The 16,921-nt window shown below is 39.9% G+C and overlaps 1 protein-coding gene across 5 annotated transcripts in view; it reads right to left on the minus strand.

The window, feature by feature from the left end:
* Window positions 1-16,921, minus strand: part of NFATC3 (nuclear factor of activated T cells 3) — a 128,343-nt gene that overhangs the window by 68,531 nt on the left and 42,891 nt on the right. For all 5 annotated transcript variants that reach the window (XM_038368021.2, XM_038368019.2, XM_038368022.2 and 2 more), the window contains exon 3: window positions 1,749-1,911. In XM_038368021.2, coding sequence (XP_038223949.1) covers window positions 1,749-1,911 — 163 coding nt within the window. The remainder of the gene's footprint in view (window positions 1-1,748; window positions 1,912-16,921) is intronic.

A 16,921-nucleotide genomic window follows, 5' to 3' on the forward strand; every position in this document is an offset into this window, starting at 1 on the left:
GCCAAACTACTCTCTTTGACACCGTGGTGCAGTTTGATACACAGCAGAATTTCAAATTATGACAGCATAATCCAGCAGTTAGAGCACAAGAATTAAATTTCAATCCCCTTTCTGTCAAGATTTGCTGTCAGTAAGCTCTTCATGTCTACACTTAAGTTTCGCTGGTATAGCTATACTGGCAAAACTCTCCTAGAACAGATGCAATTATAGCAGTACTAAAGTGCTTTTGCTGTTGTAGCTTATTCCAGTTCAGCAACCAAAATAAACCATACCAGCACTAGAGCTTTTGACAGCACAGCTATGTTGCAAAAAAACAACCACACCCCTAAGTTAAAATACATATGTTGGTAAAATTTAAGTGTAGATCTGGCCTAAATTAGAGGGATGCCACCTCTCTTTGTGGCTTCCAGGATTAGGAAGCATTTGGAAAGCACTTCACAAAAGGAAGACTTCAGCAAGTGCTAGTGTAGGGGTCAGGACATTTAGTCAGGTTTCAGAGTAGCAGCCATGTTAGTCTGTATCCACAAAAAGAAAAGGAGGACTTGTGGCACCTCAGAGACTAAAGCTTTCGTGAGCTACAGCTCACTTCATCGGATGCATTCGATGAAGTAAGCTGTAGCTCATGAAAGCTTATGCTCAAATAAATTTGTTAGTCTCTAAGGTGCCACAAGTCCTCCTTTTCTTTTTGAGGACATTTAGTGTCAATCACTGCTAGCCAAAAGGGGATTGCTACATGATGCACTGCCAGAAGACACTAATACTGAAAAGTCTACATTTCTGCTTTTTCCTGTGGAAATAAGGTTGAGTCAGGCTGCCTTAAAAGTACCTGCTTTCAGGGAAACAAAAGTGAAGAAGTGTCAGGCACCCTCACCAAAGACTACAAGAATTGAGCTAGGAGAGACTTTAGCAAATCATCTTTTGTCCTCCCCCTTACTATTTAGCAGCCCACTTAAGAAAGCCAGTGATGTGAAGCTTCCCAGTGGGCCAGAGAAGAACAAGCAGTTGTGTGCATTAGTCTCCTTCCCCAACAGCAGCAAAATCTGGCTGGTTTACAAGGAGATAAAAAACAAAGCTAAAGAACTGGTTTACTGCTAATTTTTGGTCTGTAGTTTACTGCAATGAAAATTACTTGAAGTACTTCATAGTGTTTTACATAAACAGTGTAAAAAAACCAAAACCACCATAGAAATTATAATCCTTGGCATACACCAGTCTTCATGTTACATAAGAAAGGCCATACTGGGTCAGACCAAAGGTCCATCTAGCCCAGTGTCCTGTCTTCTGACATTGGCCAATGCCATGTGCCCCAGAGGGAATGTTCAGAAATGTATCCCTGCTGTTGAGGCAATATAATCCATCAATCAAGTGAAGTGATAGCATTCTTGAGAGTTACAGAAATTAGAACTTTAGGATTACAGCATGATAAATTACATGTACTCAGTTGTACAATTTCCCCCCCAAATTTCCTTTCTGATAAGCGTGGAAGAAGTTTTGCATATTGTCATGATGGCAATAAGTCTATAATGTACAACAGAATTCATTATATACTCTGTAATTGTAGCATACATTTTAAAAGTATAAAAATGTCTTTAAGAGATCATATTGGAGCAAACGGTATTCTACAGAGATGTCCCATCTATTCAGGATCATAAGTTGTACAAGAAAACAGTAGAAGTTTACAGTACTGCACGGTAAGTATGATCAATCTTCTGTAACAACTTTTATGTAAAAGTTTAAAAACGTCATACCTTCACTACCGGGTGTCCTCCAGTAGATGCTTTTACTGCTCCCCTACTGCCTTCTGTTTCATAATGAGCTCTATGGTGAGTTTTAGGCTGTACGTCTATTTTCAGTTCACATTGTCCATAATGAGTTGGTAAAGGCCAGTCTAGTGGTGGTAATGAAGATGTGCTGAAAGCAAGACATGCACAATAAATTTAAGGGAACCATGCTACCTGGCCACAGTGTAGAGTCAAAATACCTACAACCACTGCTCACTCATTTTATACTATATTTACCATTTTGTAATGAAAATGACAAAACAGTTTTACACTTTATTTCAACTTGCAAGTAGTAAGAATTCTGCTTCAAGTACTTTATACATGTTTATCCAAAATTTAATTTAAATTTGTTTCTTTGAGGATTAATTATTGGAAGGGGGAGGAGTAACACTGGTTAAAAGAAAGACAGTGCAGGAAACTGTTCTGTGAGACTCCATACACTACTTTATCGAGAGACTGCTGAATTGGAATTAATTTGCAAATTGGATACAATTAATTTAGGCTTGAATAGAGACTGGGAATAGATGAGTCATTACACAAAGTAAAACTATTTCCCTATGTTATTTCTCTCCCCCCCCCCCCACTGTTCCTCAGATGTTCTTAACTGCTGGAAATGGCTAACCTTGCTTGTCACCGTGAAAGGTTTTCCTCCTTTCCCTCCCTGCTGCTGGTGATGGCCGATCTTAAGTGATCACTCTCCTTACAGTGTGTATGATAAGCCCATTGTTTCATGTTCTCTCTGTGTGTGTGTGTGTGTGTGTGTGTGTGCGCGCGCGCGTAAGTAAATCTCCCCACTGTATTTACCACCAAATGCATCCGATGAAGTGAGCTGTAGCTCACAAAAGCTTATGCTCTAATAAATTTGTTAGTCTCTAAGGTGCCACAAGTACTCCTTTTCTTTTTGCGAATACAGACTAACACGGCTGCTACTCTGAAACCTACTTTATCTATAAAATTCCACAACATACCAGTATTTGTCCTCAAATAAGATTGCCAACAGAGTTTAAATTATGGTGGTTTTGTGATAATTGAAACTGACAATCTAACTTCAGTGTAACCTTTCTGCAAGATTCATTAGCATCCATTCCCCCTCCTCCTACTCCCACAAGTGAAAAATTAGTCTTAAATGTCTGATGTCTCCAAAGTGTTCCAGTTTTCTGATTGCAATTCAAATGAAGACAGTATTAGGACTCAAGGAAACAAGAGAGTTGTGCAAGCTTAGTAGAAGGACTTGGTGCAAAATGGTGCAGGGCTTTTGGATTAAACAAATATGATCAAGGTATATCAATAGATTAGTTAGCCTTTATACACCGTAATAAAGTCACTCCAAACACCGGGGAGGTGGAGGGGGAAGGGAGTGGGAGAAGATAAAATCAGTAAGAGCTTGAGAAGGAAATAAGTAATCCATGCCACCCAATTCTACCAGTGAAGAGGTAAATCCATTATATTTATCCCTTTAAATACAAGGTACACATTTATATACAATTCTAATAAGACGACAAGTCAGAACCAATTCAATAAATACCCAGTAGAGCAAAGAATGCAGGAATTTTGAAATTCAGCACAGTTTTTATTTAACTTAAGTACTTGCAGGAATATGATGTAGTTAAAATGAACTCTGCACCCAGAACAATTATTTGTAATAGCAGTATGGTAACCTTTGAGTCACTATTCTCCGTAAAGGTAAAGCTTAAAAATATTTCCTTTAAAATTGTTATATTGCCATACTCTGGCTAGGAGGGAAGGCAAAACATGTTAAAAGACCAGTGAATGGTTTCATTTCATTAGAATTTCTAATTCAGTCTCTTCCCCTTTTACAGGGGGTGGAGGGGGAAGCCACACACACAAAAAAAAAAAAAAACTTTAACCCACTCCTCAAGTCACAGTGAGTTCCACAAACAACTGCATTCAGAGCTCAGGGGAATGGCAAAATCTCTCCTAAACGCAGTTCCCCATTAGTTCCAGGGAACTCAACCAAATCTCATAACATATCCACAGCCGGGCGGCAACGTACTAGGATTGAACAAGAAGCCTTCCTCCCCACCATACAGCTGGGTAGCACAGTTTTGTCTTTAGCAAGTATTTGAATGAACTTACACTCACCCTGCCAGGTCATATGTTCTCCTCTTAATACAAACATCACTGTGCCCTTGCAGGGAATGGAGGGGGAAAAAGAAGGCACCACTAACAGGCCTCCTTTGAGAGAAGAACCCACCACCACTATCCACCTTCTGTTCCCCTGCTTCAGGAAGTATTTCTACCAGGAACTTCTCCCTCAGGAGGAGAGGAAACAGACTGAAAGGCATATCTAGATAACCTGGATCATGGGGGAGGAGCGAAGACAGGTGATAAGAAACTCCCCTCGCTCCTCCTTGCAGAAGGGGAGAGAGGAGGCCAGCAAATAGTCTTTACAGGCAGTCAGAATAGAAGGGGATCTTCTCCAACTGAGAGAAGAGGACTGGTGACTACTCCTTCTTCCCTAACAAGAGGTGAGCAGGTGTGTTAATGATGTTAGCAAGTTGGAGAAAACAGACAGAGGTGCAGTAAAAAGACAGATTTGCTGTCTAAATAGCCAAATAAAACTATCAACTGTAGATTTTGCTATTTACTTATGTAACTGCTATCCTAGATTCCTCTGACATAGAAGGAAAAAGTGGGGGTCGAAGTGTTTACCCTGCAAAAAGGGAAATAAAATACAAAAAAGGTAGTCGTCTTAAAACGGAAGTGCAGGGTCAAAAGAACCACCACTATTTAAGCTTATTTTCTCCTTAATGTCACAAAAGTACCTTTTCATTTAACCAACCGCTTTTGTCACAGGATACACTGGATATTCTCATAAAAAACCAACCTTCCACACAAACTTCCTCGTGGCTGGACTTTACAAAAACTAGACAAGCCATTTACAACACATACTTTGCTTCTCTACAAAAGAAAAAGGACACTAAACTACTACATGCCACAACAGTGGCTCCCTTAACCCACCCAGCAATATTGTTAATCTATCCAACTATACTCTTAGCCCAGCAAAAGAATCTGTCCTATCTCGGGGCCTCTCCTGCTGCTCCTCCACCCCCACGAACATGATACAGTTCTGTGCTGACCTAGAATCCTATTTTTGATATCTCCGACTCAAGGAATATTTCCAACACACCTCTGAGCAACATACTAACCCACAGAGACCTTCCTACCAACACTACAAAAAGAAGGATTCTGGGTGGACTCCTCCTGAAGGTCGAAACAGGCTGGACTTCTACATAGAGTGCTTCCGCCAATGTCCACGGGCTGAAATCGTGGAAAAGCAGCATCACTTGCCCCATAACCTCAGCCGTGCAGAACACAATGCCATCCACAGCCTCAAACAACTCTGACATCATAATCAAAAAGGCTGACAAATGCTCTCGTCATCATGAATAGGTCGGAATATGAACAAGAGGCTGATAGGCAGCTCTCCAACACCACTTTCTACAAGCCATTACCCTCTGATCCCACTGAGGGTTACCAAAAGAAACTACAGCATTTGCTCAAGAAACTTCCTGAAAAAGCAGAAGAACAAATCCTCACGGACACACCCTAGAACCCCGACCAGGGGTATTCTATCTGCTACCCAAGATCCATAAACCTGGAAATCCTGGATGCCCCATCATCTCAGGCATTGGCACCCTGACAGCAGGATTGTCTGGCTATGTAGAGTCGCTCCTCAGGCACTACGCTACCAGCACTCCCAGCTATCTTCGAGACACCACTGACTTCCTGAGGAAACTACAATCCATCGGTGATCTTCCTGAAGACACCATCCTGGCCACTATGGATGTAGAAACTGGACAGTCTCTACGTAAAAGAATAAATGGACACAAATCAGACATCAAGAATTATAACATTCAAAAACCAGTCAGAGAACACATCATCAATCTCTCTGGTCACTCGATTACAGATCTAAAAGTGGCAATTCTTCAACAAAAAAAAACCTTCAAAAACAGACTCTATCGAGAGACTGCTGAATTGGAATTAATTTGCAAACTGGATACAATTAACTTAGGCTTCCATAGAGACTGGGAGTGGATGGGTCACTACACAAAGTACAACTATTTCCCCATGTTTATTCCCCCCCACCGTTCCTCAGATGTTCTTGTCAACTGCTGGAAATGGCCCACCTTGATCATCACTATAAAAGGTTTTCTCCCCCCTCCCCCCCGCCTACGTCCCCTTCTCCAGCTGGTAATAGCTCATCTTAAGTGATCACTCTCCTTACAGTGTGTATGGTAGCACCCATTGTTTCTTGTTCTCTGTGTATATAAATCTCCCCAATGTATTTTCCACTGAATGCATTCAGTGAAGTGAGCTGTAGCTCACAAAAGCTTATGCTCAAATAAATTTGTTAGTCTCTAAGGTGCCACAAGTACTCCTTTTCTTGTTGTCACAAAGGAAGGTGCAATATTACATAGGATAGGTCACAAAAGAGATGGTCTATGAGAGGACCCAAGATCTCAAGAGTTCCACAGTATAAACTACAGAACTAATGACATGCTAACTACTAACAAGTTGCAAGCATCATCACTTTTCCCTTTGAGTAAATACCCCAATCCTCCTCCCCAACTGGTCTCCTTATAGAGGTTTTCATCCCCCTTCTGCAAGTTACCTAAGGAGAATATGGCAAAAGACCCATATTAGGCAGATCCCCATTGCTCCTTGAATTACAAGTTTTCATGTAATAGCACAAACAGGATAAATAAGCTAAACCACAAGTGACATATAAATGACCAAGTTTCAAATTTTGTTGCTTTTTGGAAACTATCCATCTCTCTGTAAGAGTGACATAGAACAGTTGCAAGTAAAACAGCTTGCTCATCTTAATAGGTACAGTTTATAAAATTTCTAAAGATTCTTCCTAATGGATCGTATTGTATTAGATTTTGAGATTATGCTGCATCATATGCTATTGTCCTCTAGACACAACGAATTGTAAATAATGCTAATTCCATTCAGAAGGCAAACATGGACTAGCTACTGGAGAGCCAAAATGTTAGATTGCTTTTCAAGCTATTTCCCCCCCTCACTTATTTTATAAGATCAAACCTCCGTTTATAGAGAGTCGAGACAGAACTAGGGGAAAGTCTATGCTTGAAAATTTAACAGAACCATACCATAGAACTTATTTCCAAAAAATAAAATAAAAATAGTTACATTAATGTTGGCTATTCACAGAATGATAATGATCCCCAAATGGTATAGATTTGCCCTACTCAGATCAGAACATCTAAGATTAAGTCACCAGGCTAAAGAGATCTTCACTCTACTAAAGAGCACGACAATCCAGATAACCAACTGTACACACTGAAAGGAGAATTTATTGAATACGTTTAATATCTTAGAATAGCTCTCCGTTGCACATTACTATTTACAGACATTATCAGTATGAATCTTACATGGAGATTGTCCAAGGCATTAATCACGTAGCCAAGATGCACTGCTTCTTCTGAAGTAAAGGGAAAAATAAACCCAACAGAATGGGGCTCCTGTCAAGGAAGCAGCTGTAAAGCGGAGCATGAAAGAACTAGGTTATTATATTCTGTAAAATGGACAGAATTAGTATCAATCAGTCTGAATTTTCTCATTCAGTGGAGGAGGTTTTCCCTGATTTAGCAACAGAGAAATTGGTTAAAGTATATTTTCGTTCATATTTTTACACATTAGTTCAAATACATTCTTGGCATGTTGTCCAAAAATATTTGGGTTGTTTGTTTTTTAAATCCAATTGTCTTGATTAGAGTTAGTGTGGTTTGTTTGGTGTTCAGCTCTCCGCAGGAGTCTTCCAGATGAAGCCACGGTCTTGGGTAATAGTTGCTCCCCAAGAGACCTATCTTTTATACACAACTACCCTACTTATACTGACTTTGTTCATTTTAGTTTAGATGTGTTATGTAACTAAATTGGTCTATCAAAAACAAAAGCTCAATATTTGATAATTTTACTACAGATCAAAATTTTTACAAGAATCTGTAGATAGAACAGAGCTATCATTCTAACATCTTTAAAGCACAAGTTCAAATCTATGTGCACATTTGTAGAACATTTTCTCATATAGGTAGTCAGGGTAACGTTACTATATATCAGATGCTAGAAAATAAATCTAAGGACTCCATCTTTTGATTTAAGAAAGGGTTCCATTGGAAATATTTTGCCTACTTTATTAGAAGAGATTCTAGATGTTAAATTTAAGCTTTTCACTACAGAAAGCACCTTTACCTTATCAAGATTTCAATCTTTTAGGCAGAATGATCCACTGAAGATAATTTGTTGGCCCTTTGTAAATTATGGTTTTGATTTGAAATTGTGAGAAAGTTCACAATTTGAACTTCAACATTTGTCTTTAATCCTTATTCTATTTCAATGTTTCCAGATGTGGCCAGCAAAACAAAAAAAATGTTCGAGATTAAAAGTCAAATAGTTTAAAGAAAAATATGCATAAATTAGTGCTACTATGCAAGATTTTTTCCCTTCAAAGTTTGAGGTAACTGGGATTAACATTATGTATTTTTACAGGTACAGCTAGAGTTTTACTGATAAGGCTACATTACTTTGTATTCGGAAGGCAAAATATGCAAATGTAGGCTCCAGAATTAATGTGGCCAACACTCTGGTTTTCTCCCCCTCTCCCTCCGCCCAAGGGTTTTCAAAAGAGGAGGAGGGGGGGAAGAGGGAGGGGAAATCAAGCAGAATCTAATTTTCTATATTTTTACCATCTTTACCTTTTGGGGTCTGAGAAAAAAACCAAGGTCTATAGCCACTTTTCAAATGTTTCCAACTAAAAGCCCTACAGTCAATCATTCCAAATAGTGAGTTTAGTAGTCTATGTAGCCTATTCTTTTGTATCAGAATCTCATCTTGTGATTCTCAAAAAACAGGGATAGATTTGGAGAACCTACAAGTGTTTCACTGGTATACTATAAAAAAGTCCAAGCACTTTATGAAGGTAGACTCACAAATAATAAAGCACAATACCACCAAAGGATACGATAAAAGCATGCATAAGTCCTAGGATCCTGGCGAGACAGCATAGGTCATAGCCTACAAAGATTCTGTAGATGGTAGTAAGACAGTTTCACAATCCAATACAAACTTCAAAATGAAGCTGCGACTCGGATGACCTCAAGGGTATATACAGTACTTCAGTGCAGAGTTATCACTAAAAGGAACCCAATAGTAAATCACTGGGGACACCGTTTAAGGAGGACCTAAACAGTAGATATTACATTTGATTGAAGAAAAGATGCAGGCACCAGAAAGTTAACTGAATAGAGACAACTGTACCTCCAGCAACTACCATTTCAAAGTTTGATGGATCCAGGTTGGAATAAAAAAACCGAACCAACCAACCAAAGGGCATTACATGTCAACCATGGACCACAATTCCAAATGATTAAGGGTAACCAAGAAGGCAGTCAGTCTATACTGACTTCACCCCTCAGGCCCACCTTAAGGTGGAACTTCGGTTAAAATTATACGATAGGGGTGACCTTTAAAACCCATCTGACAATTTGACTCTGCCTCCTCTGCTCTGTATTGCTTGGGAACAAACTCAGTCGGGATTTGGAACAGTGACACTTTCCAGAAAGATCCATGCAGATGGAACTCACATGCCAATAGTCTTATCTTACATGTGCTCCCTGCCATGCAAAAAACCCTCACTGAAGGACACAGATCTTTAGATAGGAGCTTCTTATAAAGACAGAGTCTTCTCTTTTGCCATCCTCCATTCTAAAACTAGCACAGATCTGGGTTCTCTTCTTTGACCCAATGGTACCAGACACTGGGATCCATGCACTCATTTGGCACTAGTGAGTTTTTGAATACAAGTGAGGCTGGAACCAGGGCTTTCTTAATTTTGGATTCCTTTCACCTAAAAATGTTTGTTCCCTTGGCTTCTTCAATTCTAACAACAAACTCATGTAGACTGACTTTTCTCTCAAATTAAGAGCAGTGACAGACCTTCCTATACATTTAACACTCCCAACTCCTCTCACCATTTTTCTTGAGGTTTAGATCCATAAGTCTATAGGGTCAACCTTTGCTCCATCTGAAGTATGATCAGATGCTCATCCAGTTGCCTTTCCCAACAAATCCAGATCTAGAATGGTAAGAAGGGCTTGTACACTAACAGTTCACATCCACACACCCAAATCTGAAGAGTAAGTATACTGAGCACTCCACTTTTCCCCACTCTGAACCCTTAATTTAGCAGCAAGGTCATGTTTTAAGTTCAATTCAGTCTGTGTTATCCTTCTACTATGAATATCACTTGAGAAAAAGTAATTTTCTCCACCATGCAGCCAGGACTGCAGTCACCTCTTCTGCAAAAAGAAAAGGAGTACTTGTGGCACCTTAGAGACTAACAAATTTATTAGAGCATAAGCTTTTGTGAGCTACAGCTCACTTCATCGGATGCATTTGGTGGAAAAAACAGAGGAGAGATTTATATACACACACACAGAGAACATGAAACAATGGGTTTATCATACACACTGTAAGGAGAGTGATCACTTAAGATAAGCCATCACCAACAGCAGGGGGGGGAAGGAGGAAAACCTTTCATGGTGACAAGCAGGTAGGCTAATTCCAGCAGTTAACAAGAATATCAGAGGAACAGTGGGGGGTGGGGTGGGAGGGAGAAATACCATGGGGAAATAGTTTTACTTTGTGTAATGACTCATCCATTCCCAGACACCACCGATTTCCTGAGGAAACTACAGTCCATTGGTGATCTTCCTAAAAACACCATCCTAGCCACTATGGATGTAGAAGCCCTCTACACCAACATTCCACACAAAGATGGACTACAAGCCGTCAGGAACAGTATCCCCGATACTGTCACGGCTAACCTGGTGGCAGAACTTTGTGACTTTGTCCTGACCCATAACTATTTCACATTTGGTGACAATGTATACCTTCAAATCAGCGGCACTGCGATGGGTACCCGCATGGCCCCACAGTATGCCAACATTTTTATGGCTGACTTAGAACAACGCTTCCTCAGCTCTCGTCCCCTAATGCCCCTACTCTACTTGCGCTACATTGATGACATCTTCATCATCTGGACCCATGGAAAAGAAGCTCTTGAGGAATTCCACCATGATTTCAACAATTTCCATCCCACCATCAACCTCAGCCTGGACCAGTCCACACAAGAGATCCACTTCCTGGACACTACGGTGCTAATAAGCGATGGTCACATAAACACCACCCTATATCGGAAACCTACTGACCGCTATTCCTACCTACATGCCTCTAGCTTTCATCCAGATCATACCACTCGATCCATTGTCTACAGCCAAGCGCTACGATATAACCGCATTTGCTCCAACCCCTCAGACAGAGACAAACACCTACAAGATCTCTATCATGCATTCCTACAACTACAGTACCCACCTGCTGAAGTGAAGAAACAGATTGACAGAGCCAGAAGAGTACCCAGAAGTCACCTACTACAGGACAGGCCCAACAAAGAAAACAACAGAACGCCACTAGCCATCACCTTCAGCCCCCAACTAAAACCCCTCCTACGCATCATCAAGGATCTACAACCTATCCTGAAGGACGAGCCATCGCTCTCTCAGATCTTGGGAGACAGACCAGTCCTTGCTTACAGACAGCCCCCCAATCTGAAGCAAATACTCACCAGCAACCACACACCACACAACAGAACCACTAACCCAGGAACCTATCCTTGCAACAAAGCCTGTTGCCAACTCTGTCCACATATCTATTCAGGGGACACCATTATAGGGCCTAATCACATCAGCCACACTATCAGAGGCTCGTTCACCTGCGCATCTACCAATGTGATATATGCCATCATGTGCCAGCAATGCCCCTCTGCCATGTACATTGGCCAAACTGGACAGTCTCTACGTAAAAGAATGAATGGACACAAATCAGACGTCAAGAATTATAACATTCAAAAACCAGTTGGAGAACACTTCAATCTCTCTGGTCACTCGATCACAGACCTAAGAGTGGCTATACTTCAACGAAAAAGCTTCAAAAACAGACTCCAACGAGAGACTGCTGAATTGGAATTAATTTGCAAACTGGATACAATTAACTTAGGCTTGAATAGAGACTGGGAATGGATGAGTCATTACACAAAGTAAAACTATTTCCCCATGGTATTTCTCCCTCCCACCCCACCCCCCACTGTTCCTCTGATATTCTTGTTAACTGCTGGAATTAGCCTACCTGCTTGTCACCATGAAAGGTTTTCCTCCTTACCCCCCCTGCTGTTGGTGATGGCTTATCTTAAGTGATCACTCTCCTTACAGTGTGTATGATAAACCCATTGTTTCATGTTCTCTGTGTGTGTGTATATATAAATCTCTCCTCTGTTTTTTCCACCAAATGCATCCGATGAAGTGAGCTGTAGCTCACAAAAGCTTATGCTCTAATAAATTTGTTAGTCTCTAAGGTGCCACAAGTACTCCTTTTCTTTTTGCGAATACAGACTAACACGGCTGCTACTCTGAAACCTCTTCTGCAGTAACTTTTGTATTGTTTAGTATGGATGAAGGTGTGCTCATCACTGGTATTTCTTCCAAATTAGAGTTTTTATTTTAAATTGGAAAGAGTATTAACCAAAAATAAGTTCGACAAGCCAAAATTGTGGTATAGTTTAACATGAAAGCTCTCAAATCCTAGCCTATCCCAATCTTTTCGAAGGTTTTTTCCTAGAACTGCTTGTATGACAAAAATACTAATAAGGCTAATTTTCATTGTGCATTTGGGGTAAAATGGGTAATTTAATTTCATTGCTTCGAGTAATTCTGGAGTATAAATATAACGACAGTAGTTTTGTGACAGTTCTTCCTGTTGGGTTTTCTTTTTGGTTGATGACAGGCTAGAAAGACCTTTCCCAAGCTCCATTTGTGCTAATTTTCAGTGATAGGAAGATTTGGGCCACACATGTACAATTTCAGATCAACCCTCCCATCATTCTAACTAATAGACCCATTACTGAAAAATGCATTTAATATTCTAGTACTGTACACTTACTGGACAAACTTCATATTTTATCACATCAAAGTAAAATATGGAATTGAATCACATGTTCAAATGTGAAAGTCCAGTATTAAACTTACCTGAATTTCTAAAGGTTTATTAATGGTGTGTAAACATAACCAACTGTTTAGCTTATTAAAAATGTAATAGGTTCAAAGTTCTCTTCCTTATTTCACTTAAGTGGACGCTTATCTTCAAAGTCAGTGATTTGCAAATATATTTTCACAATAAGTTTTGCTAATGCAGCATGTTAGTCTTATTTTTTAAAAAGAACTGGATATCAACATAGCAGAATATGTCGGCCATATTTCACTCTACTGCTAAACATTTATTTGCCCTCCTTATCTTTAAAATAAAGTTATACTGATCTTTGGAAGATAAGAGCTTTGATATAGCTACAGTTGTAATACCTATCTGCTTCCCTCTCAATTTATATTTCAAAGCTACCACTCCTCGGCTGTTTGCTGTCAAAGGTTTCACTACTGGCAAGTCAGAATGCCAGAAGCTTAAATTTTCAGTGCTAGCTGTCAGACAGGTTGCAAATAAAAGAAGCTATCAAGTTGCCATCAGGCACCCACCACTAAAACCAAGGAGATGCTTGAGCCCCCTACTGCCACCAACCACAGAACTCTGCTTTCCACCACAGTTAACAAAACGGTAGTGCTTGAGATCCTCCCACTACCTCTCCCTGTGCTTTAAAGTAAATCTTATCACATTGAACATGATGGAACATTAAAAAAAAAGAATGTCAACATGTTCAAGTATAAAATGTATAGTATTTTTCCAACTTGAGAAAACTGCTACATAAAAATCAACTTACAAATCTCCAAAGCTTCTAAAGACGATGACAACTTGGAGACTTTTTGCACTGTACTGTTCCACCAGATGTATTAAACCAAGTTCAACAAATTAATGTGTAAAACGTCTGCTTCTTTGGTAAAGAGTGTGAACTTTGTCAAAAAATTAATCCAAACTAAAAATTTTAGCCCCTGAAGTATAGGATACTTTATGCTAAATATATTGGAGCACAGAGAATTTGCCCTCAAAAAACCCAAAACCCACACCCCAACATTCAACATCTCCCAAGATGGTGCTGCCTTTAGAAATTGAAGAAGCATGCAGTATTAGTTGCCTGCAGTTAGACGTTCAAGATAGATTCAAGTCTAATAAGGGTCTATAAGAAGAAATTCTCCAGTTTGATTCACTATGTTTCAGCTTTTACCCTTACTAGGCGCTACCTTTTTGCAGTGAGAACAGTACTGTCCACAACAGCGGATATATATATATTTTAGAGTAAATTAAAGCAATGATAATCATGCTAAGAAGTGTTTTGATATTTTATAACAATTTTAGAAAACATTAGAAAAAAGGGTATTAAAATAAATAATTGAAGCTACAAGAACTGACAAAAACCTCTGAATGTACTTTAATACGTATTACCTAGGTTTTGAAGCACAATAGTGGTTAACTAGTTAACCTATTTATGAGAGAGAACTCATCAGCAAAAGGACAGCTGAAAGGCAATGAAATACAAAGAACATGAAAGCAAAGCTTTTAGTAGGGCAAATTAAAACGTAAGCAGTTGCAACAGCTGCTATTCTTAGCAAGGTACTGTACTGTCCCTGGACCCTGCTGTGGGGACTCAGCTCTTTTGGATCAGTCTCTGGCCAGTAGACATCTCAAGTTTGAAACAACTCCCTCCCCCAGTCTTTTTTGTCAAGACAAGGATCTAATTTCCCCCAAGCTAAAAGGTTTCCCCAAATATTGGAAGGTTTTGTACTTTACCCCTCATCCTTCCAGCTTCCTGACGCTTGTGAAAGAGGGGCAGAGAGGCCACTTCAAGTTTGTTTTTTGGGCCTGAGTGCCTCCCTCTGCTATTGCTCATTATACTTACGTAGAAACAGAATTATATGTAGTCAGTTCTTGGCAGTTTCAGTCTCTATTCTAATTACACAACCGATTGCCTTAGAAGGCATAGATATGTATTCTGACTCTTTACAGCATCCAATGCCATGTGAATTTTGTAAAAACTCAGGGGAAAGTAGCTAGGTCAAAGCATACAACCTATAACAGTCCTCTTGAGCAAGTCTTAGGAATTTTCTGTGGGAGGTATCAATTGGAATACAAAATAAACATTCCTTCAGGTCACTGATCACAAACTACCACCACTGTAGATGATCAGGAAAGTGTATTTCACTGTTTCCATTTTAAAGCTACATCTCTGCAGGTGTTTATCAAGGACTTTGATGTTCAGTACTGCTACTTCACAACCAACTTTCTTGGAATTAAAGAATAAAAAAAGGAGTCGAACCTGGAGTGTCTTTCAGGGTGTGGATTAAAGGGTACTTTAAGGTCGAACGTCTACTGTTTTAACAAATAGAATAGTTACAAAATGGCTACATGATTCTTTTTGGTCTGGGTAAAAGCAATTATTTCTTGAGGTCTTTCTGAGGCACGCAAGATTGTCCTTTTGAAAAGGTCCCCAAATATTTTCCCCTTGCAGCACAATTACAATAGAAGTCTTTCAACAGAGAACAGTGACTTTGCACTATTGCATCAGAAACCATGACTCTAGCTGAGAAAAAGTCTGCATCCTAAGGGTATGTCCGCTGTGCAACTGAGAAATGTAACTGAAGCATGTGTAGGCATACCTGAGCTAGTTTTGATCAAGCTAGCTTGCTAAAAATATCAGTGAAGCCAGTGGATCCCATCTGACAAAATAAGTGGGCTACATCTATTTCTTTTCAACACAACAAATGAGATATATACACCACGTAAAATTAAAACTCTGTGCACTGATGAGTTATCCTCTGAGTATTCAAGAAAGTTTTTTTTTTTTTTTAATTATTTTTTTTTTGCAGAGCATCTTTAGCATCTGAATATAAAGGAGTGCTTCTTCAAGTCTGGCTGTACTGTAATACGAGTACTGCTCCTCAGGCACAGCAGTCTTCAGTAGCCAATCATCCAAGTAAGGATGAACAAAAATATTGATTCATCAGATACAGTGCTACCACAGAGAGGCATTTTGTAAATACCTTGGGTACAGTGGAAAGGCCAAAAGGGAACATATTGTAGTGGAAATGGTGCCCAGACACAGTGAATCAAAAGGTACTTTTGATTTTTGGCAAATTGTGATATGGAAATGTATCCTTTAGATTGAGAGTTACACAAACCAATCCAAAAGCAACAGTGAAGAGTTTATGGAAGTCAGGGTCAGCACATGGAATCAGAACTTATGACTGTACTTGTTCAATTCCCTGAAGTATAGTATCAGCCAAAACTTCTCCCCCTCCTGCCCCCCATTTTTTTTTATTGGGCGGGCACTAGAAAATATTAGGAGTAAAAACTCTGTCTATCCAGGTAAGCAGGAACCTACCTGACTGCTCCATCAGAAGCAACCTCTCCACTGCTGCAAGAAGAATTACTTTGTGAGAGGGGCCCCTGAAGAGGGATGGGTAGGGGAAGTTGGAGGGAGGCACTCTTTCAAATTGCACATAAACAGCACTTTTCCATGAGCCCCTTTGGTCTGATGTAATCTGCCTCCATATATTGAGGAAAAGGGCTAGACTGTCTCCAAAGAAAAGTGCTTCGATTCTCCAGCATCTCATCAAAATGGAGGCTTCATGTTCCAGGATGAGGGTGCTGATGAGAAAACGGGTTGTTTGGATTTGGAAGCTTATTTGAAAGGCCCCTTTCTACAATGGCTCGGTGACGCTACAGGTTGTTGATATTTTTGATGAAGAGTAGGATGCTGCATGCTGGGTGTAGTGCTGTCTCTAGTATTGGAAAGGAGTGGAAGGCCTCCTTGGAGTAGATGGAATCAACCACACAGATCAGGTTGCTGATCTGGGGCCCTTTAGTTTTTCTAATAAAGCATCAGTCTTTTCACTGAAAAGACAGCCCTTTTGAAGGGAATATCCTCCCAGTTTAGTTCTAGTGTCCATAGCTAGAGAGGACAGAAGTCATGCCCCTCCTGATGGTCACAATGGAAGTCATTTTTTTGACAGAAGAGTCTGACACATCAAGGGAGACCCTGAGGGAATGTTTGACTACATTCTGACCTGCCAATAAAATGATAGGAGAAGGCTGAG

Source organism: Dermochelys coriacea, chromosome 12 (genome assembly GCF_009764565.3).
Source record: "Dermochelys coriacea isolate rDerCor1 chromosome 12, rDerCor1.pri.v4, whole genome shotgun sequence".
NCBI classification, from domain to species: Eukaryota; Metazoa; Chordata; order Testudines; family Dermochelyidae; genus Dermochelys; species Dermochelys coriacea.